Source organism: Labrus bergylta, chromosome 16, assembly GCF_963930695.1.
Source record: "Labrus bergylta chromosome 16, fLabBer1.1, whole genome shotgun sequence".
In the NCBI taxonomy this organism is placed as follows: domain Eukaryota; kingdom Metazoa; phylum Chordata; class Actinopteri; order Labriformes; family Labridae; genus Labrus; species Labrus bergylta.
This window is the reverse complement of record NC_089210.1, coordinates 14,206,948-14,234,727: the sequence shown is the minus strand read 5'-3', so window position 1 is coordinate 14,234,727 and position 27,780 is coordinate 14,206,948. Positions and strand designations below refer to the sequence as shown.

General features: G+C 40.8%; 1 protein-coding gene across 7 annotated transcripts in view; it reads left to right on the top strand.

Annotated features, from left to right (window-relative positions):
• The first annotated feature begins 6,771 nt into the window (after positions 1 to 6,771).
• nfixb (nuclear factor I/Xb) overlaps positions 6,772 to 27,780 on the top strand; it is a 129,650-nt gene continuing 108,641 nt past the window's right edge. The window contains exons 1-3 of one of the 7 annotated variants that reach the window (XM_020650473.3): positions 6,772 to 9,899; positions 18,315 to 18,398; positions 26,462 to 26,497. In XM_020650473.3, coding sequence (XP_020506129.1) covers positions 9,897 to 9,899; positions 18,315 to 18,398; positions 26,462 to 26,497 — 123 coding nt within the window. In that variant the 5' untranslated portion in view covers positions 6,772 to 9,896. Of the gene's footprint in view, positions 9,900 to 18,314; positions 18,399 to 22,776; positions 23,223 to 26,461; positions 26,498 to 27,780 lie in introns of those variants that run through there. The other 6 variants (XM_020650475.3, XM_020650479.3, XM_020650493.3 and 3 more) reach the window with 6 other exon arrangements.

The following is a 27,780-nucleotide window of genomic DNA, read 5'->3' as shown; positions in this document are numbered from 1 at the left end:
CATAACTGGCAAACCAAAGGGCATCCAATTAAACATCTGTGTGCGGCTTCCTTAGAAAAGCGCCTTACCTTCTCTGGTCAAAACAAAAACAAACCATTCGGCACTGGAATCTAAACTTAGGAGGAGGACATACTGGCTGCTGCATTGCTGTCAGCACTTCAACATAGCTTTTTCTTAATGTCTGATGATATAATTTAGCTCATTAATTTTATGATTTAATGCAGGAGCTATCTTACAAATTTGTTCTTTAAAGATTGCATTTAACAATTTAGTAATACACTTTTAATAAATAAAGTGCCATTAAAAGATGAATGCTTTAAATAAGTAGATCAAGAGAAGTACTCCCTACTGTGGTACATTCTTCAGAAACACCGGGGCTTTCAAGGAGGCAAGATATGATGTAAAAAAGACGCTGTGGAAATCCAAGATGGTGGACGAAGCAACAGAGTCCTACACTATAATGGCTGTTGTTTGTCATTATGGAAGTGTTACATTTTATTTTACTTCTTTGGGAAATTTCAGCCTCTGTGGCAAAATACTCAACTATGTTGGCTAGCTAGTTGCTAACTTCCTTGTTGGACCAGAGGAGAAGAACGTTCTAGCGAGCAGAAAAGAATATTTGAAGCAGCTTCAATACCGGGATGACGATCGATATGTCATCACCCTACCCCACCTCACCCCAACCGACACACACACACACACACACACTCACTTGTGGTGTGTTTTCCTTAATAACGTCTGCTGTGTCCTCACCCTGACTTCACACAGAAAGTGTACTTGAAGCCTGGCAGGAAAAAGTCTGGACAAAACCAGGTGCAAGTGTTACCACACCAATATGAGGGTCATATGTTCTCCATTTACAAAGCATAGAAACAGATGAAGTAAAAAGTAAACTGACCTTAACGTGTGAAATCTGATGCCCCATAAAGTTATTTAAAGTCCTCTTTGAAACGAGGTTGAATTCATTATTTTCCTAAAAAAAAATCTGATTTTCCAGTTGAATCAGGTCTTAAAATTGATTTATCTCTGATTGTTTTAAGTCACTTGTTAAGGTGACAGTTTGCCTCACTTAAAAAAAAACCAAACAATAGATTGAGAAAGTCTGAAAGAATGACATCTCTAAGTGATTCTCATATTTTTGGCGGGACTGAATTCCTAAAAATATGCCTGTTTTATGAAGAGAAATCTGTTTGATCGGTTGTCCTTTGTATTTCTTACGTCCTGGCTTTGACCCAACCTGGAACTGATTCATCATGGGTTTGCTTGGATTGTTTTTTTTTTTTTAAATTGTACACCAACACCAAAATCAGGTGGGTGCCGTCTCACCATCCTCTCATATCCCCCACTGTCTCTTTACAGGTTTTTGTCTCTTGTGTTCAGATGTCCGTCTTTCTCCCTCCTTTTCTTTCTCCCTCTCTCCCATCTTTTTTCAATCTGTCTCCCTCTCCATCCCCAGACAGACCCTCCCATCAGTTCCCATTTCCCTCCGTCTGGCTCGTCCCCTTCCTTTTCACCCAGATGACCCTGCCACCACCCCGTTCCTTCTGTCTGTCTGGCTCTCCTTTACCCAGATGCCCTCCAAACCCCTGCCCGCTCCATATCATCCTCCCTCTATCTCTATATATATCCATCGCTCTCTTTCCTCTTTCTGTCTCTTTATCACTATCATCTCTCTCTGTATCAAACAGCGTCTCTTGCTCACTCTCTCGCTCGCTCTCCCTTTCCCTCATCCTCTCCCACTGCACAGATGCCTGGCTTGGTTCGCAACAGCTGTCTCGCCATGTGCCACTACCAAGTGTTGCCTCTGACTGCCGGGCCGAGTTGGAGGGGGGGGGGGGGGCGGTGGGGTGGTGGTGGTGGTGGTGGTTTGGGGGTGGAGGGTGCAGAGTGGATTAGTCATGAATATTCATGTTCTCTTGAATGTACTACCAAACAGAAAATGGCACCAGAGAGCAAGCTCCACCCATCACTAAAAAAAAAAAAGGACAGAAGGGAGGAAGGAAAGGAGGAAACAGGGAGAAGGAAGGATAGGGGAGTCAGGTGGAAGAGTGTGGGAAATGGAGGCAGACGGAGGGCGGGGAGGGGAGGGGGACCAGACTGAGTGGCAAGGATCCATAAAATGACACCAGAGGTGTGAAAGAGGGAACGCAGTGAGAGGAGGGCATGGGAGGATGATGTGAAAGAGAAAAGGGGAAGGGGGTATTGGAAATTGAGGAAACACAATGGTCATATTTGTACATCAAAGGCTTTGCAATCAAATATCTGTGGTTTGGGAAAGAGGTTGGGAAGAATGACAAACTACTGATAAACAAGATGAGGACACTTCAACCATGCTAGCAGCAGTGTTTACCAAAATACTTTCTTTTGCTCTAATGGGTATTGCTTTGCAGGATGTAGCATTGCACCATCGTCATCAAACCGAAGCTGTATGGTTTTGAGGTCGAGGTCTGTTGTAGGTCTAATCTCGCAGTCTCTTGCAAAAGGACAAATCTGTTCACTCTGACCTTAAGTGGACGATTTCCTGCCTGCGCTTATAGTAAAAAGTCTGTGGAAAGTCTGAGTGAGCCAATGTGTGAACAAAGGAGGTAATAGTCCGGAACATGCACACACTGAACAGAGTTTCACTCCTTTGTTTCTCTTTACTGCGCGCCAATTGCTAGTGTTATGTTTTCTACTATCAGCCTTATGTTGGAGTAAAATAAACCCAAAACAGTCGTCATTACAGAAGTCTCATATTCCTTCTGTACCCCCAACCGCATCGACACTAAAACAAAAAGAGTATTTTTACAGCGCTGAGAGCGACACGGACAATCTTCTACAGTTAGCGACATGTGTGGTAGGCAATTTGGGGAGCTAAATGTCAGGAGTTCATGTGTGAAGGGGCAGTGGTGTTCAGGAAAAGTTGAGATTTGGCTCATTCAAAAGATTAGGAAGACAATCGAATGCAATTGACAAGATCAGAGAAACACAACATTCTGTGTGATGTTCCCTGGGGGGAAAAAAAAATGATTTAAGGGAGTCCCAAATGCTAATGCTAGAATGCTAACAGCCTGATATTTAATAAATATTATCTTTATTAAGTTGTTCACCACCTTAGTGTATTCATTTAAGCATTTTCACATGTAATTAGGAATTTAAAAAAAAACCTGACCTCATGGTGGTGCTGGAAGGGCAGCAACAGCAATAAAAGAAGAGCTCGAATGTATCTAGCAAATGTCATGGCATTCCGTCAAACATCAACACGTTTATTAAGACATTTCAGTCTGAACCACAGAGGTGTAACGTCATCGTAGCTAACCTGACTGCAGAAGGAACACAAAACAGGTAACAGCTTACACAGTGGACCTGAAAAGCAATAATTGAAGTACAAGAAATGACGCACAATGGAGTGACTGTGAGAAATCCTGGATGAGCTCATGAAGGGAAAGGATGAAGAGTGGGGGAAAAAAAAAGAGGACGGATACGCAGTGAGAAAGAGGGGAGTGAGGAGATAGCAGATAGATGATCGACAGTTGGGGTGAGGGGCAGCAGATCTAAGCGGACCGAGGCTCTGGTGGCTCTTCCTCTCGCTTTCATGGAGAGCCAGGAAAAGAGATTATAGCAGCCCTGTTTTTTTTTTTTTTCCTATGAGGGGGTAGAAGAGGGGAGGGGGGGGTGACCATACTTTTCCCTTTACCCTCTCCCCCTCCTCATCATCCCCCCCCCCCCCCCCCCCCCCCCCCCCACCTCTCAGATGATGACACTCTCTGGTGGTACCGGCTGGATTCAAACCAAAGAAAATCATATCACTGAGCTCCACTTTTCAGTCTTCTCGATGACAAATGATGTAATTTATTATAGATTTTACAAAGGAGGGAGATTTTTTTGAAAGTTTAGAGCTGTGTGACGCAGCACAGTATATTTTCATGTCCAACACTCAACCCCTTTGTGCTGCTTCCTGGGTGCCTCTGAAGAGCAGCGCTTCATTGAGGAAACAAGAGTGTGTGTGTGTGTGTGTGTGTGTTATCATTCACTGTGTGACACACAAAGTGCTTACTGCTCTTGAGTAAACACCTTTCTCACACTCACATCCACTTACCCGGCCACTGCTGCATAAACAACATGCACACACACACACACACACACACACACACACACACACACAACATTATAACACATCCCGGCTCTCTCTTCTTTTCTCATATACACAGCACATACAAACAGTGAGTTAATCAGACCTATAAACCCTCCTTGCTGCTGGAAGATAAGCAGTGTGCTGCTAGCTCTGCCCTCCTGAGAGCTGCACTCCTCTAGCGCTGCCGTGGAGCCGCCTGATAAGGCAGGGGAGTGTGGGATACCCTGAGAGACGCAGGCAGTCTCTCTCTCACACACACAGGCTCACACACGCGCACACAATGCTCAGTATCACTTAGCCAGGTTCTCTGCAGGGCCAATCCGAGGTTTGCAGGGCCTGAGGCTCCACCAATCAGCCTTCTCCATCAGGTGTTGTTAATCTCACCAATCGGCCTGCAGGTGGATTGTGTGTATGTGTGTGTCTGAGTGTGTGTGTGTGTGTGAGTGAGTGTGTGTTTACTGTGTAGTTTATGCCAAAGCAATCAGCTGTACGTGAGAAAAATGTAACCTTGATAAAAAACTGATCAGATCTACTATTGATGCCCAATAAAAATGTAAAATTGTTTTCCTGAAGAAGGAAAAAGAATTTGAAAAAGACTTTAACTTCCATCTGCAAGATCTATTATCACACACACACACACACACACACACACACACACACACACACACACACACATTTACACATATTACTTCTATATTTGAGGAAAGCAACTTTAAGTCAAATCTTGCGTTACCGCGTTTCACCACCTTGTTTTACATTGATCCAGCAAATTAAACAAATATAATTTATTATATGAATGGCCTTCTTCTTCTTTATTTTACTCTCATACCCTGAAAGTTGTTTTTACTTTAATATATTAGCATTAATAATAAGTACCAGTTGTGCAGTTACTTAATCGTTATAATCTTTCCCTTTTTGACTCTGCACACCCTGCAACCATTGAAAAAAAATAAAAAAGATGTCTAATTTTCCAGACTTTGATGAGGATAAGTCTGGCTCTGGGTCTTAATTGATTTTCCTCTGCTTGAATTTCATTGAGTGAACTTTTACTTCACATGTTGCCAAGTTTAGCTGATTTAAGGTTTTCCCAACCTAAATGTCTGTACAACACGATATTGTAGTTTTTAACGCACGTCATGTATCTGACTGCTGAAGTTACTTATGATTTTACAGGCTGATTGTATGACTATCTAACTTTTTAGAATACAACAATTAACATGATATGTGATTCAACCACACCATGATTTAAAAACATGATGTAACAAAATTAACTCTTACTAATTATTTATTATTAATAATATAATGAAGTTGCCTTTAAGTACTAATTAAGTACTTTCTTGTACCAAACATTTTTGTGTTATTTTAGGAAGAACATTTGTATGATTTTTACTTTAAATTACTTATTTCTGAAATGCAACATAAGTAACAAATCTCAAGTGCATTTCCACCATTACCTTAAGCTTTGCTTCTGTTTTTCAACTCGGTTTTTATCTTTTTTTCTTTTTTTTTTAATTTATCATTACAGTGTTGTATTATGTGGCTGATGCAGTGAAGTTTTTGGAACTTCGCAGACTTTGCTGATGTTTGTCGTTTGATCGTGACAGAGTGATGGTGAACTTAAGATGCCATTACATCCAGGTATTCTTCACATCTTGTAACATTGACCATTAATGCTTCTCCTTCTCCACATTTCCTCAGCAGTTCTTCTGGGTCAGTCAGTGCAAACCACCAGCAGCACCAGCAGCAGCAGCAGCAGCAGCAGCATTCTATAGCTTCAGTCTGCCTCTGTAACCACACTGGCTCCTCTTGGAAGTTGGCGCGGGTCAAATGCGTCTTAACTCACGGTAAAAGAAACGAGAGAATGGCCGTGAGTCGGGCCTGTTCCACTGTCCGTGCCAAGGTCAGCATTCCTCGCCGGGCCGTTGCCTAGTGTAACTTTTGTTTCCCCGGATTGTGTAAAGCTCCGGGGAGAGACGGTATACAGGAGCACGAGAGGAGAGGAAAAATAAGTTTGCAAATGAGCGCGAGCTGCCGTTTGAAAACGACCATCAAGCTGCGTTGTGCACGCGGGATGTATGGCAAGGTGTTGACAGATACATACACCCAAGAAGTTAGTGCCTGAAGGGATGTCCTCAAGAGATGATGTAGCATCACAATGAACAAATATCTCAAATCTGAAATGTAACTCTTCACATTTCGGGGTCATGTTAACCTGATTGCATTGTAAAGAAGGCTCATAATATCAGGAACCATGACAGTTTATCTTTCCCCCCGCGAAACCATTAAAGGCTTCATGGTTTAAGAAATGCGGCCTTCAGGGTCTCTGATATGACTCCTTCTGTTCAACTCTTTTTTTTTTCTTTTCTTTTTTTTTTTTTAACATATTGGTCTGTTAAAATGGTCTCATTAATCTGTCTTAAAACTTTCAAATGAATCCAGACTTTCACATTACTAAAATGTGTGTTCGATAAAATCACCGGGCATTAAAAACATCACTAAGCAGATTAATTCATCGAATTGATGCATTTAGTTTAACTTCTCATCTAAAACTGCAGAAAAGCTAGCATTAGGTCAAACATGTCCAAAATAAAATAAAACTACCATTAGGCCTATTGGAAACAATGAGTATTAAAAGGAGCAAAGTATGATTCCCACCATTTATCCTATTCTCTGTTTTAACGTGCATGCTTGCATTAGGCAGCATTTAGCAGCCTTCTAGTTTTAGCAGAATTTACCCAAAAGTGAAAGTCTGTGCAGGTTGACTTCATTTAAGGTAATTAAGTTGTTTGTGGTCGTGCTCGTGCGCTCAGTTTAACAAATGACTGAGTTTATAAAGGCCCAGAAACAGTTTGTGATGAAGACTTGGGCTCTCCTGCAGGCCGCGCTCACTCCAGAAGGCCACACACACACACACACACACACACACACACACACACACACACACACACACACACACACACACACACACAAATCATATGTGCTGCTTAAATAATTCATTGTATGTATTTAGAAATGCGTTTGTTAAAATAGGCTATTGCTCATCCATTTGACAGAATTTGTAGAATTAATGCTAAAAGTTTTTATCAAATATATTAGTGAACTGAAATAAGTTGTAGTAAAATGATAATAAATACAAGTCGAAGCAATAATTCCTTGCTGGTTCTTTGACATGACATTTCCATGACAGAAATTCGATATTTAATGACACCAAAACTTTGACTTCCTCTGAAACACAAACAGCCGGTATTTCTTTTTATTCATGTGCGTGTATTTTAAATAAGAAAATAATACCTAAAAGTTGGAAACAAAACAATAAAATGTCCCGTTTATGTTTCTATCAAGTTATAAGACACTTTGAAATATTAATTATCTAAAGAAAGCCTGTTTTATTTTTACAATACTTCTGCTGTATTTTACATCTACATTTTAGAATGACTGAGAAGAGATCTCTGATAGCCTATATTTAATCATACATGAAGTGAATATATCTTTATGATATCAAATAATGCAGAAAAGTGGCTTCATGTTGATAATAACAGTCAGATGTTGTAGGCAGTATGAAAAGGGCAAACCTGGAAAATAAATGTTTTTTTGTGTGCTGAAATAAATATGAATCATCCATATAACTTGGGAGGTTCTCTTTTCAGTTAAAACGTCCTAAATGTAGTGTTGTTTTTTAACTGAATCTTTATAAAAGTAGGACTCTCCTCTAAGCCCTTTGTGGTATTGTTAATGAAACTGCGGCTTCAGGGAAATGTAGAGCTTCATGGATCCCTCTGAGAGCAACATTTCAGCTGCTCTCCTCTCTGTGACTCCGAGCCCATACGCTTTTTATTTGTCTGTTTGTCAAGTGATCAAGTTGAACCAATACAGACTAAATTGGTGGCAGGTGGAAGCCATTTTGCCAGAGCTCATCATTTTATTGCATGACGTCTGCAGTTGCGCACTTCCGTTAAGAGCTTCATTTCCCATAAAAGGTCAAACGCAACTTTTGTAAATTATGCAGCACTGTGCCAGTCTCTCCTGACGCCTATCATGCTGATATTCTATCAACATGTCCAGAGATAATTTGATATTTTGTGCTGCTGAATAAATATTGTGGTCAAGCTCCGGCCAGGAGGCGTGCACCTGCTCCTTTCTTACCAAATCACTCCTTATTACAGGTTCACCTGAATAGAAAAAAAAACAAAAAACATGATTTTATAATTGTGAACTTTAGCTTTTGTTGTCCAGTTTGGAGTGTTTAATGTGCGTATAGAATCTAAAAATGTGGAAAACAAAGGTGCGACTGCATGTTCTGAAAAATATAACAGATTCAACTAAAACTTCTCATTACTGACACTGCAAACATATATATATATATATGTGTGCAGTAATTCGCCATTAAAAAAAGAGCAAGCCTTAAGTTGCGCAGCCTTGTTATCCCAACTGGTCTCAGCTTAACATCTTTCAAGAAATATTAAAAATGCAGCTTAAAGGACTATAGTCTGCACCTTTTTTTGTTACTTAAATAACGGGTTTGTAGAGGATCAGTTGGAGATCAAACATTTTGAATGACAGACGTCAATGTCTGCACTTTTAAATAAAAACATTTAAAAAAAAGAAAAAAAAAAAAAAAAAAAAAAGCGTCTTGCTTTTTGAATCAAACAAACTGGGAAAATATTTGGGTTTATCAGAAGCTCCGTTTGCTGCCTCCCGCCCTCTCCGTCGGCCCCGAGCTGCCCCTACACTTTTGCCGGTGAGAGCTACTAATCCCCTGCGTCCATGGTTTACTCTGAGCCCGTATTTAATTCCTCTAAACCCCCAGCTGCCGCCCTGGTTACTCACTGAACACGACAGACTGTGAACCGCTCGGGTTATTAATAATTCACCAGCACTCCGCTCCGCTTCTCCGGCCGCGGCCGCAGGACACCGCACGTCCCCACCGGTGCGTGCGTGCAGCCGCGCCGCTTTTCCACTCTTGTTTACTTCATTTTTGCTGCTCGTTGTCTTTCACAGGGACACGCTAGTTTCATCTCCTTGTTACTATTCAGCCTACAGACCGTCCCGACTGGCATTGCCCTCCAGGTATACCGCTGGTCCCATAAACTCTGCTTTCGCGCTGCCACATGCTGGATTTTGTTTTGTCTCATTTCGCCTGTTCTCTCCGCAACTTTCCCCGACACTGAGGAGCAGGTGGGATCGCTGGACCCGGCGTGGTGCTCCGTATTTCACCCCCAAGCAGAACCGGAGCATGCACAAGGCGACGCGCGCGGTGTCGTCCCCTCTGCAGGAGCAACAGCTGATTCTGTGAGCGCGTAAGCATAAGAGTGCAAGCTACTTACTGTGGGTGCACAGCCAGACTCCTGCTCTGGCACTCGGGCTCAGACGGGAACTGTGTCGGTGGCGCAAAGCGCGAGTACTCGGTGGACATTACGTTACCGGGACAGATAAGGGAGAGAGTGAGCAGCGCGCGCGAACATTGACGACTCTCATGGAAATATCACGAGTTGAACCCGAAGAAAAACACCTTGTATGAAAAAGTCGGGAAGCAGATCTCTTGGATTATTCGGCGCTGATCCTCCTTTGCCCGGACTGAGAAGAGTTGACCACAAATTAAAATAAAACAATGTTTACCATGCAGCAGGCCGTGTTTTAGGACTCTTTTGCTTCCGGTTTAAGGCCCAGCTGAACAAGAAACCGAGCGGATTGCTCTCTCCCACACACTTTTTTTTTGGAAGCCGAACTTTTTGAGAGTGGAAAATGGGTCTTTGAGAGAGTTGGCACATCTCCACACACCACAATGGTACGTGCTATGTAAACCAATAATTTGCTCTTTAAAGCAGTCAGATGCATTTCAGTTGTTCATAGATAAAACGATACAGAACTTTAAAGCTAAGTTAAGTATGCTGAGTTACCCAACTTGTACTTCTTGTGTGTCACTCTTTTCGTGCATAGGTAATGAGTAACAGTCATCAAAAAAGTGTCCCAAGTCCTTCCACCTTCCTGCTGTTAAACTTGATGTCAGATGTTTATATTGATTTCAAAAGCGTCACCTTCCTGAATGCTCCATGTACATTATATGTTGTTGTTACTGTTAAGAAAACATAAATCCCCTCGTTTTTATAGTTATATGACATGTTGCCAAACAACAGCCTCCTTGTCAAATCAGTGTCCAGCCCTCTCAGTTCACCGCCTTCTGCCGTTTTATCCACATGGAGAACATGAGGTCTCTCATTGCATTGGTCTCTAATGTGGGCCCGTCTGCAAACTATTAATAGCCACATATATGATACGAGCTATCGCATGTCATACAGTGTAAGCAGCTAATCAAGAAGCGTTGTAAAGGTTACATAGAGACATGTGAATCATTTGGCTTTAAGAGGATGGAACTTTTTTTGCGCCAACATTCAATTATGCGCCTATTTGGTTTGTGCGTAATTACGCACAGCAGTTTATACCGTTTCCTTCATGAAGCAGGTGATTTATTCAAGTAATTTAGAGAAATCCTGTGACATCACAGCTAAAGTTTTAGGCCTGGCCTAAATACCTTATCACATTTAGCTCTCTTTAAGGATTCAGGGACAATTGAGATTTTACTTAGGTTTTACAGAATGTCTGTTTTAAAAGGCAAAAATATTCCCTATCAGGGCATAAAGCGTTCATTTAAATGTAGTCCATGTGGGTTTAAAAAAAATAAGTTATAATAAGTCTGTTAAATACAGATTTATGATGTACAGCTTACACATCCTTGACCCTTAGAAATTCTTGTTTTGGCATGAAATGAGTCAAGTCAGGCTTTAGTTAGGGGAACCTCCCACATACAACCTTGAAGCTGCACAGATAGCAGGAAGGGATCTTATTTGCACATGAATATGGAAGATTATTAGTATGAATAATTATTTGTTTACAAGCATCCAAGCTGACATGGCAGCTGCCCAAGAAGCTCATCAGTAAAAATGATACAGAATTCAGGACAGGCCTCACATGGGATTATCTCAGCTTGTTATTCTCCTACTTATAGCAGCAACTCACCTCTTTTTTTAAAAAGAAGGAGACGATGTATTGTGAATTTGTGCCAAATATTTCAGTTGCATGTTAGTTTAGTCAGAATGCACTGGAGGCATCTGTCAATCAGTGTCAGAAATCTGTTAGCTTCCCCCGAGGCTGATGCTCCATCTCTGACACACACAAAAAAAACACTTAATCTTCACTTTTGAGTAAAGATGATCTATACAGAGGGATCCACAGGTGAGGGACTTTTACAAGTATGTGGAAAAGCAAATGGAAAACTGTAAACATGGCACACTCTTTTGTCCCAAATTTAAGCTTTAATAGACATAAGATCGTCGTAATAGCTAAATTAGATTTAAGTAAATGAATATTAGAGGTCCCCAATGCTCTCTCATGGTCAGCATACATGATGTAAAGGATCAGAGCATATGAGACATACACAGTATTCATGTAATACTGTGTACATAGCTGTGTAATTATCCTTAGTGTGTGTGTGTGTGTGTGTGTGTGTGTGTGTGTGTGTGTGTGTGTGCTGCCTTCCTCGTGGTGATCAGAAAAGCGGTTTTCCAGACGTGTGTGATCTTTCTCTCTTGGCTCTTGTTGCCAGTGATGTCATCCCTTACTTTATACTGAATATTATGCTATAATGCTTGTCCTGGCCTTGGCATTTTCCTGCAATAATAAACAAGACTTCAAGCTGGCTCTGATAGTTTGTGTAGTGTGTAAGCTTTTAACATGGAAACTCTGATTTTCAAACTCAAACAGCATAAACATTAGGAGAGTCCGCTTGGTTCAGTTTGTCAGGTTATTTACTTTTAAACTGTTCTGATGCTGGTTAAGGCTAAAAGTTCACTTTAAATCAAATAAGATGTTTTTCTTCATATGACTCGGTGCTAGTTGTCACCACTTTAAAAGTATTTGACATTTTTTATTTATTTATTAGAAAGTAGTCTCAATGACATTTAATTTCCCACAAAATGTAACACACCCTGCTCTTTGGGGCATAGCGTTTTTTTTTCTCTGAATCAAATGAACCCCTTTATTTTAATGCCCCTAGCCCATGATGCACAGGACCACATCTAGTTAGCAGCTTTGGGCCATTACTGTTGGTGTTTGAATAATCTCAAATGCAGCACTAATAACCACTTTAACCCCCAATTAATATAGGCAACTCTCTCTTTAGTTTCCTGTTCATAAAGGAAACAACATTCTGGGACTCACTGATTATATTATTACACCTGCGCCAAGAGTAAGAGTCTCTACCTATAGGTTTCAGAAAAAGCTGGATTCCATTAATTCCCATAATGCAGCTTGATAAAATTGTTTGCTAAACCTTCCCTTCTCGCTGAATGCCCTCATCTTTCACGTTCTGTTTGCCCAGTTTATAACCAAATGCTTTCTGTCAGATACATTCTAGTATAAAGCCTCATTCAAGATAACCTGGATGATATCATAGAGTTATTGTTGCTCCGTCTTTAGAGAGACCCATTTAAAAAATGACTGAACTTATCGTGTAAAATATGGTATTTCCGTGGAGTACCCAATTAATTAAATGAGTGTAAACCATAGACTGTAAATATTGATGTAAACACACATTATTAAATCCATTTTCAGTGTACAACCCAAAACCACACTGTGTTCAGAATGCCACTAGTTTTTGTTTTGTCCCCTTGAAACATTCATAAAAGATGGTATAGTATGATTTATTTAAAATATATTTCAATCAATTCAGACACCCTCACAACTTTGGCAAGGGATTTATTGTTGAGGCAGAACTTATTGGAAAAACTTCCTATTTGTTTTCTAATCACAATTACATTTATATCACAGACAGGAAAGATGTTGCAGTTTCACTGACTTCTTTTACAATATTGTTCAGCCCTAATGATGTTCGTCCAGAGCATTTGTTCCAGGTGAAGCCACAACAGGGTCCTTTTGCTGCCTGACTTGCAGTGAAGTGTGTTCTGCTAATGTACACAAGTACATTTGCATCCCCCCTAAAAAAACAAAAAAACAAAGAAAAACTCTGGAGTGAGTTATCTCACTGTTTTCAGTGCAGTTTTAATCAGTCAATAATAAATCAATGATTCAATCGTTTTTTAAATAGTGTGAAATCATAAAACAAGTTTTCTCATGACAGTATACACAAAGGGCAGGTCTAGCTGTTCTCTTTGTTACTTTAGTTACAAAGACCACTATGAGCGAGAACTTGGCATCAGGTGATAGGGAGAATCTTCTCTCTGACAGGAAGAAACCTCGAGCAGAACCAGACTCATTGGTGAACAGCCATCTGCCGGGGCTGGATGGACGAGAAGGTGGGCGAAAAGAAGAGGCCGTTTTTGAGCTTTCTTAAAAAAGAAAGTGACTCTATTGAAATATAAACAGGTGTATCAGGATGGTTTAATTTGTGTGGTCAAATATATAATGCCAATACTTAGAGATTGGTATTTTTCCAGTGTAAAGGAAGCTTTACTTTGTCTCATCAAGCTCAGGCAGCTCACATAACACTCTTCTATCTCACATCTAATTTATACCTCTGCCTCAATTACTTTATCAAGACTTAACCCTCACATTAATTGGTTTCAAAAGACAGCTCAGACTGCACAGCAGCTGCTAAACCGGGTAATTTGAACCTACTTAATTTGGGAAGGTGTTGGTATCGTTTGCCTTCCGAGTTTAATTTGGAAAAAGAAAAAAAAAAAATCACAACAACAATACATGTATTTTTCCTCCCCTCTCTCCACTTTAGGGCCTTAATGAGGAATTAGAGCCAATAGCATTATTCATTAAATAGAGCTTGCCAGCTATTTATCACTGAAACAATATTAGCATATTTGTTTAAATTTTCAACACTTTTTTTTTCATAGCATTCGTAACCAGGTTTAGCATTTTTAATAATCTGGCATCAACACAGTCTACCAAATTGAAAGCTGAAAAAGAACCAGTGGCAAGCCCCAGAAACACACTAAAATCCTTTATAAACACACACATACACACACTCTCCTCTAATTACCGCCTCCCCTGCTCCCTGTCTCATTCCTCACCTCCTGAGATGCAGGTGTAAAATATCACATTTTTCCAGCATTTCTCCCTGAGGTGGCGCTGGCTTGGACTCACACAACGTAAATTTCCCCTTTCATATTCCCCCACACATTTTTTTCTACAAACAAGTTCCCCCTCCCATCCCTCCCTCTCTTTGATGTGCTTGCCACATCTGCACAGGTTTGTTAGCTTGTTACCAGGTGAAGAATGAGGATACAATTAAGGCTGAATGAAGTGGGACTGGGAGGATGTCAGTTATGGTTTGCGGTCCAAATAAAGAAAACCTCTGATGTTCTTGAAAGTGTTGCGCTTACAGAATCGATGCTGTGAATGATTAGGACGCCCCGGTGGAAGGATCAGAAGGTTGAGGTTGTAAGGATACCTGCAACTTATGGTTGTGTGTCCAGAAATATGGAAACCCAGTGTGTTTATGTGCTGGTGTGTCTCTGTGTTTGATGGTGATGACATGGACAAAGGAGGGTGGAACATATTTATATGTGTTCAGCTATTTTCAGTGCAATGAATGATATGACTTTGTTTTGAAGTAAGCATGCAAAGTGTTGCAACATCATGCATTGGTCAATCATACAGTGACCAACAAAAGATTTTCATTTGGAAAACAGGCCACATATTCAGACAATACTGCAAATTTAGAAACACTCACAAAAGTCCAAAACAAATACAATAACAGAGATAAACTGCAAAAAAACATGCGGCTGAAAGCCAAACCAAATGTGCTTATACATAAGAGATGTATAGTCAAAAACCCACAAACTGGGGGTGCTGGATAGCCTAGTGGTTATGTCTTGCACCCCATGTACAAGGACTATAGTCTTCTAAGTGGGCGTCCCAGATTTTACTTTCACCCTGTGCACTTTGTCACATATCATCCCCGAGTCTCTCATCCTTCTATCTGACTCTCTCCGCTGTCTTCTCCTACAATAAAGACCTAAAAGCCCAAAATAAAAAACACAAACTCAGAAAGAAATACAACAGAGAAACTCTGCATACACAGTCATTGCAGCATGCTTTCCACATGTTTAGCAACTAGCAATGCTTTGAAAATAACACAACATTACAACCAGAAATTCCTACGGTTTGCCTGACTCAGCTGGCTCGACAAATAGAACGGAAACTGGGCAAACTGTAAACCTGGTTCTGTTCAAAGGTGCTAATAACCCTATTTAAAAAAAGTGCTTGAACCCTTTCTTGGTATACAGTGAATTTTCCCTCCCTTCTGAAATCTCTCTTTGACTCTGAAGTTGCAATGTTCTTCACCATCGTGCCTTTTTACAATAATGTGAATGCAAGAGAAACACAGTGATTCATTTGTGCACCCCAGAAAGAGTAGTTGTAGTTTTTACCTTGGTAAGAGCAATGCAAGTTATTTCCTCATGTGTACTGTTAATGTGTTAAGCTAGCTGAACAACCCCTGAGCCCAAGGCTCTACTCCTAAGACTTAGGCTAAACTGTAACATCAGGACTTCATGTATGAGTTTGTGATTAGGTCTGATAGAAAAATTATTCAAACATTACAGGTAAAAATCAAAAACACAATTTTTGCACATTAGCCAGTAAACAAGTTCTGAATACTTGACTTTTGTATAATTATCTTTCAATTGTTATAATATGGCTAACGTATCAGAATGATTGCTTAGATACAAATCAAGCTGACAAAATGTTGAGTTATGATATTTACTGTCTTTTTGGCTCCATTACGGTCCCCAAATTACTTCTTAGAGATATTTCAGGCTGTTTTGCTGCTAAATACTCCACTATGTACGCTAGCTTTTGCTAACTTTGTTGTTGGAGCTAGGCAGGCAGGGAAGTGGATTTAAGAGCTTTTTCTCCTCTGCAAACAGAAGGCTAGAGATGTGACAGTGATTTGTGACAGCAAAATTTCAGGGCAGAAAACAAAAACAATGAGCTGAAAGACACTAAGCTCAGTTGAGCTAAGGCTAACTGCGGAGGCAGAAGAACATTCTCTTTTGTTTAGTTACTACAAAAAGTGTAATTCACATTGCAGACTGTTGTTTCATTGATTGTGCAGGTAAAATGACTAACTAAAGCCAGCATTTTCAGATTTAACTGAAATATTTAGAATATCTTAAGACCCTTTCAGAATTATAATTTATATATATATATATATATATATATATATATATATATACATACACATATGAATGATTAATAATGATTGATACCATGCTCCATAAAACTCAGAGAGAGAGGGACAAAGGGGTCAGGGCTGCAGGAAGTGACATCAAACAATGAGTCCAAAGTGATAGTGATTGCAGATGTAGTCATTGTTTTTATCATATCATCTTCCATTTTTAAGTTACACGGAAGGCCATACATTTCTGCGCAGCACAAAGTACTTTTCAACTTCAGTCAACTAGCGCTAGCATTGCGCCTAATTCTGTGCTGGTCTGTGATTACCAACAGCGTATATTCTACAGCTGGTCCAGGCAGTTTAAGAGCTTAACCAAAAGCCAGGGAGATGACAAGGGCACCATTTAGTGGGACAAATGGTTTCAAATGGTTCCCCTCCAGTGTTTCCCCACATATTAACGATGACAGGCTAGAGGTCGGATGCTTAGAATGAACGTAAGAATGTTTTTCCTTAGTGACTCGGATGACTTGAAATCTAACTTAGTATAACGTGTCATGTTGCTCTTGCTTTACTTAATGTGAGCAAGTTCACCATTTCAAACAGAACTAAGGTAAATCTTGTGTTAATTCTCTCCCTGCTCGACCTTTTTGCCACAGACATGGGATGAAATCGCACAGATGCCCTTCCTGTGTTAGAGCAAAAGGGAAAAGACTCAAGCTGTAACCTCTCATTCTCAGGGATATGAATAGCCTGTGTCTCTAGCCGCAGCTCGGTGAGCCCAAGTCTGGGACTTATTATAGTGCTGTGTGTTTATGCATGGGTCTGCACATGTATTTGTACAAGTGCAATCCCATGTCACCGTGTGCGTGTGTATTTTGGTGCACATGTACATGCTTAAGTAACTTAACGTCTGTTTGGATTCTCTGAAAAAATTGTTTTCCACACATGCCAGTTTAAACGGTGTAACTTTACATTTTGTTGCTGGCAACGAGTAATGTTTATTCCTGTTTTGGGTGTGTTTGTTTCTGCTTGGGGTATGTTAAGAAATAAGAACATAAAGTTATGGAAAACAGGATTATTTTCCCTCCTCTCCTTTATCAAGAAACTCAAAGCTCCTGTGAGTTAAACTTCCTTCCTCACAGAACTGGAGTTATTTTATCAACCTAGCCATTTTTAGCATTCGCCTAACAGCTTTAGTTGATTTCCAAAACAGACGTTCAAATTTAGCCCGGCGAAAAACCAATTTGTAGTAGCTTGGACTTAAAAGTAATAGCTACAGGCCAGCTAACCAGGCAGAACTCCCATCCCTGATGCAGACCCTAAGTAAGTCGTTCCCTCCCATCCATGTTGTCTGGCCTGGCTTCCTCAGCAGAACTGCAATGGCTGCTCATTCAGAGCTCAAGTCTGTGTGCCGGCGAGTCCCACAGCATACAAATGAACTGCGCTGAATAGAAACAAACACTTAGAATAAGTAACTTAGCTGCATCTATCAGTGGATGCAGTGTAGGGCCTGTAGCGCAGCCAAAAACTTGTTTTAGCAGAGATGTATGTCCCTGTATGGGCTTGCCTTTCCTGAATGTGTGTAGTATGTGAGTATGTGTATCAGTGTGTGTGTGAATGATTTGTGCTGAATCAGTGTGCGCTGACAGAAAAGTGACCATGCAGGTGAAACAGCAGGGACAGGAAGTACCATTGTGTCAGAGGATTGTGTGCGGGGACGGCAGCTAAACACTTTGCTCCCCATTCAAGTTCTGGGTGACTGTCAGGGCCGGGCCTCAGGCCTTACAGCAAGCATATGGGTGCAGGCAGGCAGGCAGCACACACTGTGTGTATGAGAATAAGTGCTGGAGAAGAACTTAAAGATAAAACACATCGTTTCTCATGGTGGTGGGACTTGGTACATTAATAAGTCATTCTGAAACAGCAGGATAAGGAGGATTTTTACATCCAAAATCGTTATGCATTATGTAGCCAGCTTTATGTGTGTTTTTAAATTTCCTGAACGTACAAAAGTGTCAACTCATGAATGAATGACTTTGTGTTACATTTCAGGCAACCGAAACCTTTCTGTTGAACGAAGAACCCTCCAGAGGTCCTGGGATGCCTGAATGCTTTGTAGTATCAGATTCATACAGGGTATGCATCTATTATTATTATTATTGTTATTATTATTATTATTATTTTATTATTTTATCATTATCATTACATGTGTTGGTATTAAATGTGTTATTTGAGTCATTACTCGTTACTATGACTGACAGTCTGTTTTCATGCTCGTGGTAATTGCACCGCAATCATAATGTCATTCACAGCTCCCTCTACTCAGCTGCAAACCATTACAATCATTATTTCCACACGCACATTTTAGAAAAAAAAAAGTGTGTGTGTGTGTGTGTGTGTGTGTGAGGGAGGTGGGGGGGGGGGGGACTTTGTAACTTCAACAAAGCACCCTCACCTCATGAGAGTGAAAATGATGATGATAATGAACAGCACGCCTGCTTGTATAAAAACAAAAGTAACACAGAATTAAAGAAAGTGAGCAGCTTTTTTTTGTTACAAAAGAGAAATTCAGTCAGAGAGCGCAGTGGATTTACGATGATCCAAATGATATGGAATGGTTGTAAAAACAGGAGAGAAGCGATGAGGAGTGGGAGAGGAGAAATAAGACTGGGGTGAGGGGGGTAGGTATGTGGATGACTGAAAAGTGATTGTTAATGAGGTAGGAGCCAGTTTTCTAGGCTACAGGCTTTGTTTCCCAGAGTTGAGACGTTACGCCAAGTCTCACAGAGAATCTGGGTTGCTACAGTGTGTCGTGTGTCTCGGCATACAGAAATGAACCATTATGGCTGTAATTGAGTAGAGCGCCTGCTAGAGGGAGAGTTTATGGGGGAGGGGGAGGAGCGTCAGTGAAGCTGGGATTGGGTTCCAGGGGCAGCGAGTTCAAGATCATCCACAGGAGGGTGTCCACCTCCAGCTTCTCATCAGGAGGTCTTCTGATGGGGGCTTCACTTTGTACCATGTGCTTCTCGACTGCTTTCTTTTTCTTTTCTTTTCTTCCACGTGTGTGTATTTCTGCGTGTTTGTTTGTTTGTGTTTCGTATACTTGTGTTCTTCTCAACATCCCTTAGACTGACAGTGCAACCTTTTTTTACGAGGTATCTTGAAACTTATTGAAATAGGGTTTTAACATCCTATTTTGCATGCAGAGTTCTAGAGCGTGAAATGTTACCACATCAAAATAAAGAGATGTCCAACTATGTGAAGCTGCAGAGTAAATGAGCGATTTCTTTGGTCAAATTGCTCCATTTGAAGGATTTCAGGGGCCCTATGAGGTGAAAGCGTCCAATGAAAATCCCTGTCTTAATTAGAATAGAAAAGGATAGAATAGAATAGAATACAACACTGTATTTTCATCACACAGATGTGCAACAAAATGTCAGTGCATGATCTCTCAGTAGGAGGTTAAAATGACAAAATAGAGAACAACAGGTTAAAAAGTGAAACATATGTAATAGATAAATAGTAATAAAAGTCATTGATTTAGTCATTTCTGCTTACTATTAAATCCTTAAAACCCTAATCTCTTAAAAGAATGATACACTCTGCTCATACACAAAGATCTTCAATCTTTTTTTTTACGGGGAATCCCCTTAAAAGGTTTTGTACCTTTGTCTTTATAGGAATTGCAGGTTTCTGCTTGAGGAGACAGAAAATAAAGTCACTCACACACACCGGCCGCCACTTTTACTCACTTTACAGATCAAAGTATGACCTAAAGCCTTCTCTGGTAAAGAGTTTATTCAAAAGAAACATACAGACGCAGCCATACAGAAGGACAAACCAACAGAAGATTTAGCTACAGTGCACTTTTGCATTGCAATGTACTCGTCTCTAGGAGGGATAAATACCATTGATCCAAATGATTTTTCCTCATTTGTTGCTATGATGATGATGGTGGTGGTGGAGAAAGCTGTCAGGTCAGTCCAAAACTTCAGATATTCCACTGCGGGCTGAGATCTGGTGACTGCAAATTTACGTCAATGATACATGAGACAGTGCTCTTAATTGCAAACAGACAAAATCAATGCTAAAAATTACAAGGTCGTCAACACATATGATACTCTGTCAATTTTCGATCTGCATTTTATTTATTTATTTTAAAGATTGATTGAATATAACTTTTATCACAACTGAACACCCTCCTTTATATGTTTGACCAAAAGTTGCTGCTGGTGATAGAGAGAGAGAGTTACAGTGTTGTCATTGTGTGCAAATGTTTACAGTGTGCAGGCAATGTTGGGTACAAGAAATTTCCCAGTATTGCCTAGCACTTTTGTTTTTGTTGCCATGGTATCAGAACAGGTATCTCTAGAGTTTAATTTTCACTAATTGTACTGAAGTTTAAACATCTGATATAGAGGCATGCCACATCACACCGCAAGATCTGCAAGGGATATTGGACAAAACATATAGGCTACATGTTGTCTTCATTAGAAAGTAAAAAGTCAATTAAATAAAGAAATATGAACAATAAGAATATTGACAAGGACAAAAAATGCACAAATATTGATAAAAAAAAAAATACTTGAACCTAAACAGAAAATATGACAAATATTCTTGTGTATTCTGTGAACAATGAACTCAAGTTCAATGCTGAACTAACTCATAAGAAGGAGCTTTAGTGGTGACCTCTTGACCGCTGACTTGATCTGGTCTTGATCCTTTAACGATGAGAACAAGTCGTTTAAGCAAACCCCTGCAAACAAATCAACCACACTCCTGCCCATCATCTTCTCTCCTCCTTAGCGGCCTCCTCTTACAACCAGGTGTGGCATCATCGAGCCTTGTGCCGTCACACCTTGTGTGATCGTTCCAGGCAGACTTTGCGGTTACTGCCATCCTTAAACAACCTGTCGTGCAGACCCAAAGCTCCCCTGAAGTAGAGGAACAGAACATACCAGCACACCAAGTCCCTTTGATAGCCTTTGAATGCAACTGTAGAACCGCTCCGCGCTGCTGGGGGAAGCCTTCCAGCAGTGGTAAATATGTATATTCGAGGCGTGTGAAAACGCAGAGCCGCAGCAGACCCACCAACCAAAGCATATGGCTCTACCATGTGTTACTAAATGAGAGATTTACTCACACAGACCACTAAATGTGTGCCTCATTTAAGGAGCCACGGCAGAGAGAGAGTGTTTGCGTGTGTTGCATGCGAGTCGACTCCATAAAGAAGGAGGAAGAGAGGTGGTGGTGCTGGTGGTGAGGGGGTGAACCGCGCGCTCTGACCTTTTGCACTCGCGCTTTTAATAACTCTTCTGCAAAAGTTTGCCCTGACTATCCTTTTAAAATGCAGCATGGTTGGAAAGAGACTGCACCTGTCTGAGAGGGGAACAGAGAGGTGTGTCACTCTCTGTTTCTTATTAGTTTTACTTTAACAGAAAGTCATGCCGGTGTTATGTTGACTTTTTATGTCCGTGCGTTCACTCTCTCTCTCTCTCTCTCTCTCTCTCTCTCTCTCTTCGCGCCCGCTTTTCGCCGCGTCCCCGGGCGTGTGCGCCTGTGTGTGTGTGTGTGTGTGTTAGTGTTTGTGCTGTAATTGGCCACACAGAGCCCTCATCTCATTGTTTCTCCTGCAGAGGCTTGCGGTAGACCTGCACAAGCAGCATGCCTCGTAAATCTGTGGGACTCCAACGGCAGGCCTAAAATTTCACAATGATTTCCACTCCCACCAAGTCCTTACTGTAGCCTACCGCATGATGCAGTCCAAGAGGTTTAACATTTTCTGACTTTTATATGATACATACATCACTCACTTCTGTGCGTGCGTGCGTGCGTGCGTGTGTGTGTGTGTGTGTGTGTGTGTGAGAGTCCCTGTCTTCTCATTCACCCCAATTTAGCACCATTTAGTATTTTGATTCAGAACAGAGGCTGTTATTATATATGTCTGTTTGCTGGTTTTCTTTTGCGCGGTGATCGCAGCAGTCACTGTTTGGCTTGGACTCACTTCACTGGTTTTCTAAACTACAGTTGTGGCTTCCAGACTGGGTCAAATTTGGTTCAGTAAATAAATAGTCTTAACTTTGCAGCTGCGATGAGATAATGCGCCGATTCAAATGAATCTAAGTATATAAGCCCGTGCAAACTTTAGCTTTAATGCATGAGACTTAAGAGCTGAAATGCCCAAATCAGAATGTAACACAATATTTTATTCATGCAACTGAGCTGCACGAGCCAGACTCATACATTTTGTGAACAAATCAGAGACGTCATGGAGACAGTGCCTCAATGTGTGAGGGATACGTCTCCTCTCGTTTATGAACTTTTCCTTTTTTTTTTTTTTTTTGCATTCGATGCAATTAGGCTACGTGTGTCTTTCAAGTCTACATGTAACAACATAGTAGCTACAAATTCAAGCACACGCCCCCCCCCCCACCCCCACCCACCTTTGTGTGCATTCATAACACTGAATGGAGAGGTCAGTAAACGCAACTAAAAAAAAAAAAAAAAAATGACTTTACCGTGTTAAATATGCAGGGACACTCTGCTGGGCGACAGGCAGCCAGCAGAGATTCATTAAAAGAACCATTTCTTCCGTTTCAAAAGTCAGAAGTTAAGCCAACCACGCAACAACAAGTTTGATAATTCTGCTTCAAAAATTAAAATGCCGCCTTTTTTAGGAGAAGTCGTTATTTAAAAAAAAAAAAAAAAAAGTCCTGAGCGGTAAAAAAGTCCTGCTTGGAAGAGAGGGGAGGGAGACAAAGTTTTTTTTCCCTGAAAGTTTGTGTAAGCTTTCACTTTCAAGGCGGGGTTACTGTAAGCTGCAGCAGCATGGAGTGAGAGAAACAGGACGGCGAGCGAATGCAATGCAGCACTATACCGATCTTCCATCCAACTTAAATAAGCTCTCCAATTCTTCTCTCTGAAAAAAAAACCATGTACTCCCCGTACTGCCTGACACAGGTAAAACAGCTTTTCTTATTTCATTGTTTGGGTGGGCAGTAAAGGGGACGCCGGGTTTTCTGATGGCACTGGCTCTGTCTGCTATTTCACATGTGTTTATTTGTTGTCTTCGTTTTTCTGCTCTCTTACTCGCTCTTAAGATTCGCCCCAACTCTCCGACGCTCGTCCCGCCTAGGAGCGCGTTTGTGACGCAGGAAACTTTCCTGCGCGTTTCCATCGCACATGGTTTTGGAGAGAAAATGGCGCTTATCCCGAAATGTATTTCATATACAAAAAAAAAGAAAAAAAAGAAGGAGGGGAGCCTGCAGGAGGTGGGGAAAGAAGCAGAGCGCAGGGGACAGATAGAGAGTTGTAGTTGAGTGTAATATTTCTGCTGCTACATGTCTTCCGAGTGGCGAAAGCTCGCGAAGTTTGTGTCCGGTGAGAGGAGTTGCAGAGCGCACACCGCCGCCTTTAGGTCTGTCTTCACGTGGAGCTGAGACCGGGAGGAGCGAGACATTGGAGCTGGTGTGTGTGTGTGTGTGTGTGTGCGCTTGTAGGCTTTGTGTGCGCGTGTGTGTGTGTGTGTGTGTGTGTGTGTGTGTGTGTGAGGAGGAGAGCGAGAATGGGAGTGTGTGTTTGTTTCATCCAGATAAAAACAGCCCAGACCCACTGCATCTTATAAAAAAAAAAAAAAGTTTTTTTTTTTCTTTCTGGAGCTCTGCTGCACCTTTTGATTGTTTTGCAAGTTTTGCCCTTGAACGCAACAAGTGCTGACATTTGTAGTAGGATAGGAGGTTGGCAAGAATAGACACCCAATGCATTGATTTTGTTATCTGAACATCCCAGCATCTTTCCCTTTATTTAAGTGTTCATCTTCATCAATCTTCATGATTTAAGCGCTCATATTATCTGAGTGGAGACTGATCTTAAAACAAATGTCTCTGTTCTTGCATTTTAAAATTGCTCTTTGCTGCAGGTTTGCTGCACCCCATTTCTTCAGTTTTAAACCCTCATCTTTCCCGTTCAAAGCTATAAAGTGATGTTGGTTTTGTAGTTTGAAAGGATTGCCCTGCTCGTGTTTAACACACGACATTTTCATAGTCACTTTCTTTCCTTGTCAAGGAAATAATTCACGAGACATAATCCCCAAATGATGTAGCCCACTTTAATTTGTAGATTAAGTAAAAATAACATGTAGTTTAACCACATTTTAACTGAGATGTGCTCAGATTGACTTGTTTTTCATAACAGAGCATGCATAGTCTAAAAACAACATTAGCGAGAGAGAGAAAATGAACAGAATTATATTGTGCTGCATTCAGAACTTTTTCCGGGAGTTTTTACAGCATCGGCACATTCAGCTTTATGCACCACAGTCATGCAAAAATGTTCCATTTCTAATATCAAACGTGTTCAGCAGTTCCCTCCTATTTTATTTAAAAAATTGTATCTTAAAGTCAAACTGTCATCCTCTCCCCAGCCTGTGAACTACAAAGCCATACACAATCCTAAATTGTGAGAAAACATTTGAAAAGGCACCTTGTCTTTGAGGCTAAGCCTCAGTTTTCCATGACTTTTTTTTGGAGGTTTTTCCCTTCATTCAGGCTGACTGGCAACCCCCTGACCATATTCTACAACAGCTGGAAGTCTCCCTCTCTTAAAGCAGACTTGTTTATCCTTTACAGGCTTCATCTGACACTGGACTGTCAGGAGTGCATTTGATGTGTAATTCATCCCTGATTTGTACATTAGAAGACTTTTTCCTCCCATCACATGCCTCCGCTGTCTGCTACCAGAGGCTGACAAGATGTTTGGGGAAAAGTCAAGTCTGGTTTATATTTGAAAATATTCTTAGCTAAGATCAGAATGTGTCCTTTCCCTTAATACCAGAAAGATAATGGACATTTGTATTATTTCCCTTCAATTCTTTATTATATTGTGGACGCTTTTCAAGGCATCTTGGTGTTTTCATTTAAAGCTCAGAGAGTGAAAGTGACTGACACTCAAAACAGAAATAAAAAGACAAATTGAAGCAGATTGGTAAAATAAAAAGCATATTTCCTTTAGATTGAGGATGTATATGTGAGATGATCTGCTTTATAGTTTTAATGACCCTTATGCTGATTAGTCAAGGCTGAATCTTTTAGTGGATAAGATGACTTTATATGTATATGGATGCATTCTAATGAGTAAAATACTCGTTCACTGCAGAAATCCATTGAACTAAAGGAGTTGTTATTTTGCTAAGTAAATGTTCTTTAATCAAAACTAATTGGCCACAGAAGCTCATGCAGTGTAATGTGCTGCACATGTTGCACGTTGTTAGAACATGCAGTGTGTCAGCGGCTACAGCAGCTGCAGCTCCTCACACTGTGTTTCTTGTCATTTTTTAAAAATCTTGTGTTTGTTGTGAAATGAAGAAACAACTTCCCTCTCCATGCAAACAGCTCCAGCCCCCCCCCCTCCCAACACACACACACACACACCCACACACACTTCTCACACAGCATTCCCTCGCAGCTCAGTCTGCAGACGGAAATGCATATTTTGTTTATTTAATTGCTGTTAATAATTAAAAAATCAAGTTTGGACCTCGGATACGGCAACAATTGTAAACAATCAAATGAATTATTAACTGCGACAAAATAAAAGCCTTAGAGAAGCAGCGAGCCGGACGAGACGGACGCTGCGTAATGGAGGCAAATGACTGGGAGGTGTGTGTGTTCTGTCTGACTTCTGTTTTTTTTTTCTTCTCTTTTTTCTTTTTAATAATGACTTAAAATCACATCTATATTAAGGAACTTTAAAAGTAAAACATTTTTTTTTCAAAAAAACTCAAACATCAGCTGATTCTTAAATGTTTATTTAGGCTATAATTCATCCCTTATATATTATCATTAAATTGCAAATTTCCTGCCCAGATTGTAATTCTTATATATATATATATATTTCTCTTTGTTTACACTTCTTTTTTTCCCATTCTTTTATGTCCGCATTTGTTGCCTTTTTCCAAGTCTCAAGTGTCCGCTCCCTGCAGGCCACGATGACGCAGCAGAAATATGCACCTTGAAAAACAGTGATTTGGGGCTTGTTTGCATTATTAAATGTGTGTGTTGGATTCTTTGATAGAGCTCGTTATGTTTTCATCTCTCACTGTTTTCACATGGTGCGACATTTTAACTTATTCCTTCCCTCTGCCCCCTTGTGCCCGCCTGGACGCTGACCCCTGCTCTCCTAACACCCTCTGCACACTAAAGTATTACCCTACTCACCTTCTAAACAATGCCTTAGTGGTAAGTCCTGTTCAGTCCCTTTTTATTCCGCATTAGGTGTCTGTGTATTTACATATTCCATCATGACAAAATGTTTTTTTTTTTTGGGGGGGGGGGGTTACATTACACGCTGACCTGCAGAAGGAATTATTTCAGGCACGTGTGCAGGACAGGCGATGGCAAAAAAAAAACACAAAACCTCTGAATATCTTTTCGCACACACTGCATGAAATGTTGTTCTCTTCACTGTTTTTTTTTCGACATTCATTCCCAAATTGCCTGACCAGGAGGAACCTGTTTCTCAATTTGTAATGCAGTAACCTTGCAGCGCAACTACACCAAAAAGCTGCAGCGGTTCCGGGCAGTTTGAGAAACGGGAAAATCAGATCATGGCAGATGGGTTACGTCACCAATATAACTTCTATGCTCTATTGAATATGTCGTACTTTGCAGTTTTTAATGAAGAAAACGGAAGGCATTATTTTGCAGTAGCATTTTGTCTTCTTTTAATCCCCTTCATTCATCAACTTTGCGTCATTTGCTGCACTTTTTTTCTTCTTCTTCTGGACCATGCGTCCTCCACGTGCAGCAGAAGTTGCGTTGGACACTTTATTTAAAAAAAAAAACTCTGTGAAGTCCTTGTCTTGTCTTTGTCGGTTTCAAACAGTTTGAAGTCACCTCCACTCTGAGGTCACCTTCTCAGCGCGCGTGACTTATTGTTCTGTCCTCCCAGTCTGCAGCGCGCGCGAAACAATTTTCCTTATCAGCTCTATATGTTGCTCCAAGAGGATGTATGATGTTTTTCTTACGTCACCAGCGGCCGTTATCAGAGAGCAGTGTTTTCAATGAAAACATCAAAGTCATATTTAGAGGAGACAGCATGAGCTAGTTTGTTTTATATGAAAATCTAATTAAATTAATGTAATCAATATCAGGACCTTTTGAGCGTTAACTTTACCATTCACACATATTTGGTGAGGTGGCCCTCAGATCACCCCCCCCTCCCCCCTCTCCCTCCCTCCCTCTCTCTGCTCTCTCTCTCTCTCTCTCTCTGTGTCTCTTCCCAAGGCCTGCAGAATGAGTTGGAACAGCTGTTCAGAGGATTAAAAACTGATGGAACCACGGTCTGAATAAACAGAAAATGTTGAATTTTTTAGAATAAAAGACTGCATGGACAAAGTTGGTCGAGTGCACAAGCGTAGAGACGTGGACCTAAAACCTTTAGTGCCATCATGTCTTCATGCCAATTAGGCCTGTGAGTGGTTATCACTGGATTAGCTGGGATGCCAGTTTACAGCGGCTTG